Source organism: Wasmannia auropunctata, unplaced genomic scaffold, assembly GCF_000956235.1.
Source record: "Wasmannia auropunctata unplaced genomic scaffold, wasmannia.A_1.0 LD318268.1, whole genome shotgun sequence".
NCBI lineage: Eukaryota > Metazoa > Arthropoda > Insecta > Hymenoptera > Formicidae > Wasmannia > Wasmannia auropunctata.
In genome coordinates this window covers 1-1159 of record NW_012044622.1, presented here as the reverse complement: position 1 = coordinate 1159, position 1159 = coordinate 1, and the positions used below count along the sequence as shown (strand labels likewise).

General features: G+C 35.6%; 1 protein-coding gene across 1 annotated transcript; it reads right to left on the bottom strand.

Annotated features, from left to right (window-relative positions):
• Positions 1-3: 3 nt before the first annotated feature.
• On the bottom strand, positions 4-1151 carry LOC105460647 (endoplasmic reticulum aminopeptidase 1-like; the record flags this gene model as incomplete). Its single annotated transcript, XM_011707141.1, has 3 exons — positions 789-1151; positions 436-591; positions 4-337 (listed from the first exon to the last, which is right to left on the bottom strand). Coding segments are annotated over exons 1-3 (540 nt in total), but the record flags the coding sequence as incomplete, so codon positions are not given.
• Between the last annotated feature and the right edge of the window lie 8 nt (positions 1152-1159).

Below are 1159 nucleotides of genomic sequence, written 5' to 3'. Positions count from 1 at the left end.
GTACAGCATTCGACTTTCGCGATATGTCACCAATCCCCAATTTTCCATGGCACCGGCTGCGAAGTCAGGTATGGCTACCATGTCCATTTTAGAAAGTGCGTAAGTTTGACCGAACTTGTTCTCAAGCAGCTCGAGAGCTGCACGACCGACATCCAAAGCGTAAGTGGCCTGGTCAATGGTGGATGGTGTGGACCATACTTTAAATGCGATTTCTCTTGTAGGTAGAAAAGAAGAAGTTTTAGGTAGAAAATCGAAATCCGAAATCACAAAGGCCACTAAGTAGGTAGACATTGGAATGCTTTGCTCATATACATCCCATATCTTGGCTCCCGGTTTTCTTAAAAGCAAATATAAATATTTTCATAAAAACATTAAAGCAAAAAAGTTTATTTGGCAAAGACAATATCGATAATTACACGTTTTTTTGACACTTACAGTCTTATAGATTCTTTTAATGGCATATTACTGAGCGTCTTAGTATTGTCGTCTCTTGCTATATGGATTATAAATTGTGCCTTAAAACTTGGCTCATCGAAGCATGGAAAGGCATGTCTCGCGTGTGTCGTTTGAAATTGTGTCGCAGCTAGCCGTCTGATTTTAAGCAGAATTTCATATTAAAAATTTGTGATATTTAAATACTGAAGATGATAATATTTATAAAGTGTTTTTCTTATCTCTTTTATTATCACGAAAGGTGATAATAAAATTTCTTTTATTACTACTGAAGATGATAATATTTATAAAGTATTCTTATTTGTTTTATTATCACGAAAGGTAGTATCACTTACTTAATCTGTTTGTTTTCGTCGAGATAAGAACTCCTATAAAATCCGATCATGTTGTCGGATAAAGTTCCATTGTACGTAAAGCTAATTATAAGTTTCCTACCCTTCTCGACAGTTTTGGGAAGAGTAATAGTGTACTTTTCAGTAATTTTGTCATACGAACTCAAAAACTCAAGATTTGCCCCGAATATTGTAACAGACTCTGATATGATTTGGATGTTTCCCACGTGTAGCGTAATATTGTTAGTTGCTTGTACTACCTCAGCATTAATTTTTGCGGTGCCGTCAAATGTAAAGCTATCTAAGTTAGGTATCAAGTTGATTTCGTACAAAAGGGGTTTAATATGTGATGGCAATCTGTAGTCGATGGTGTC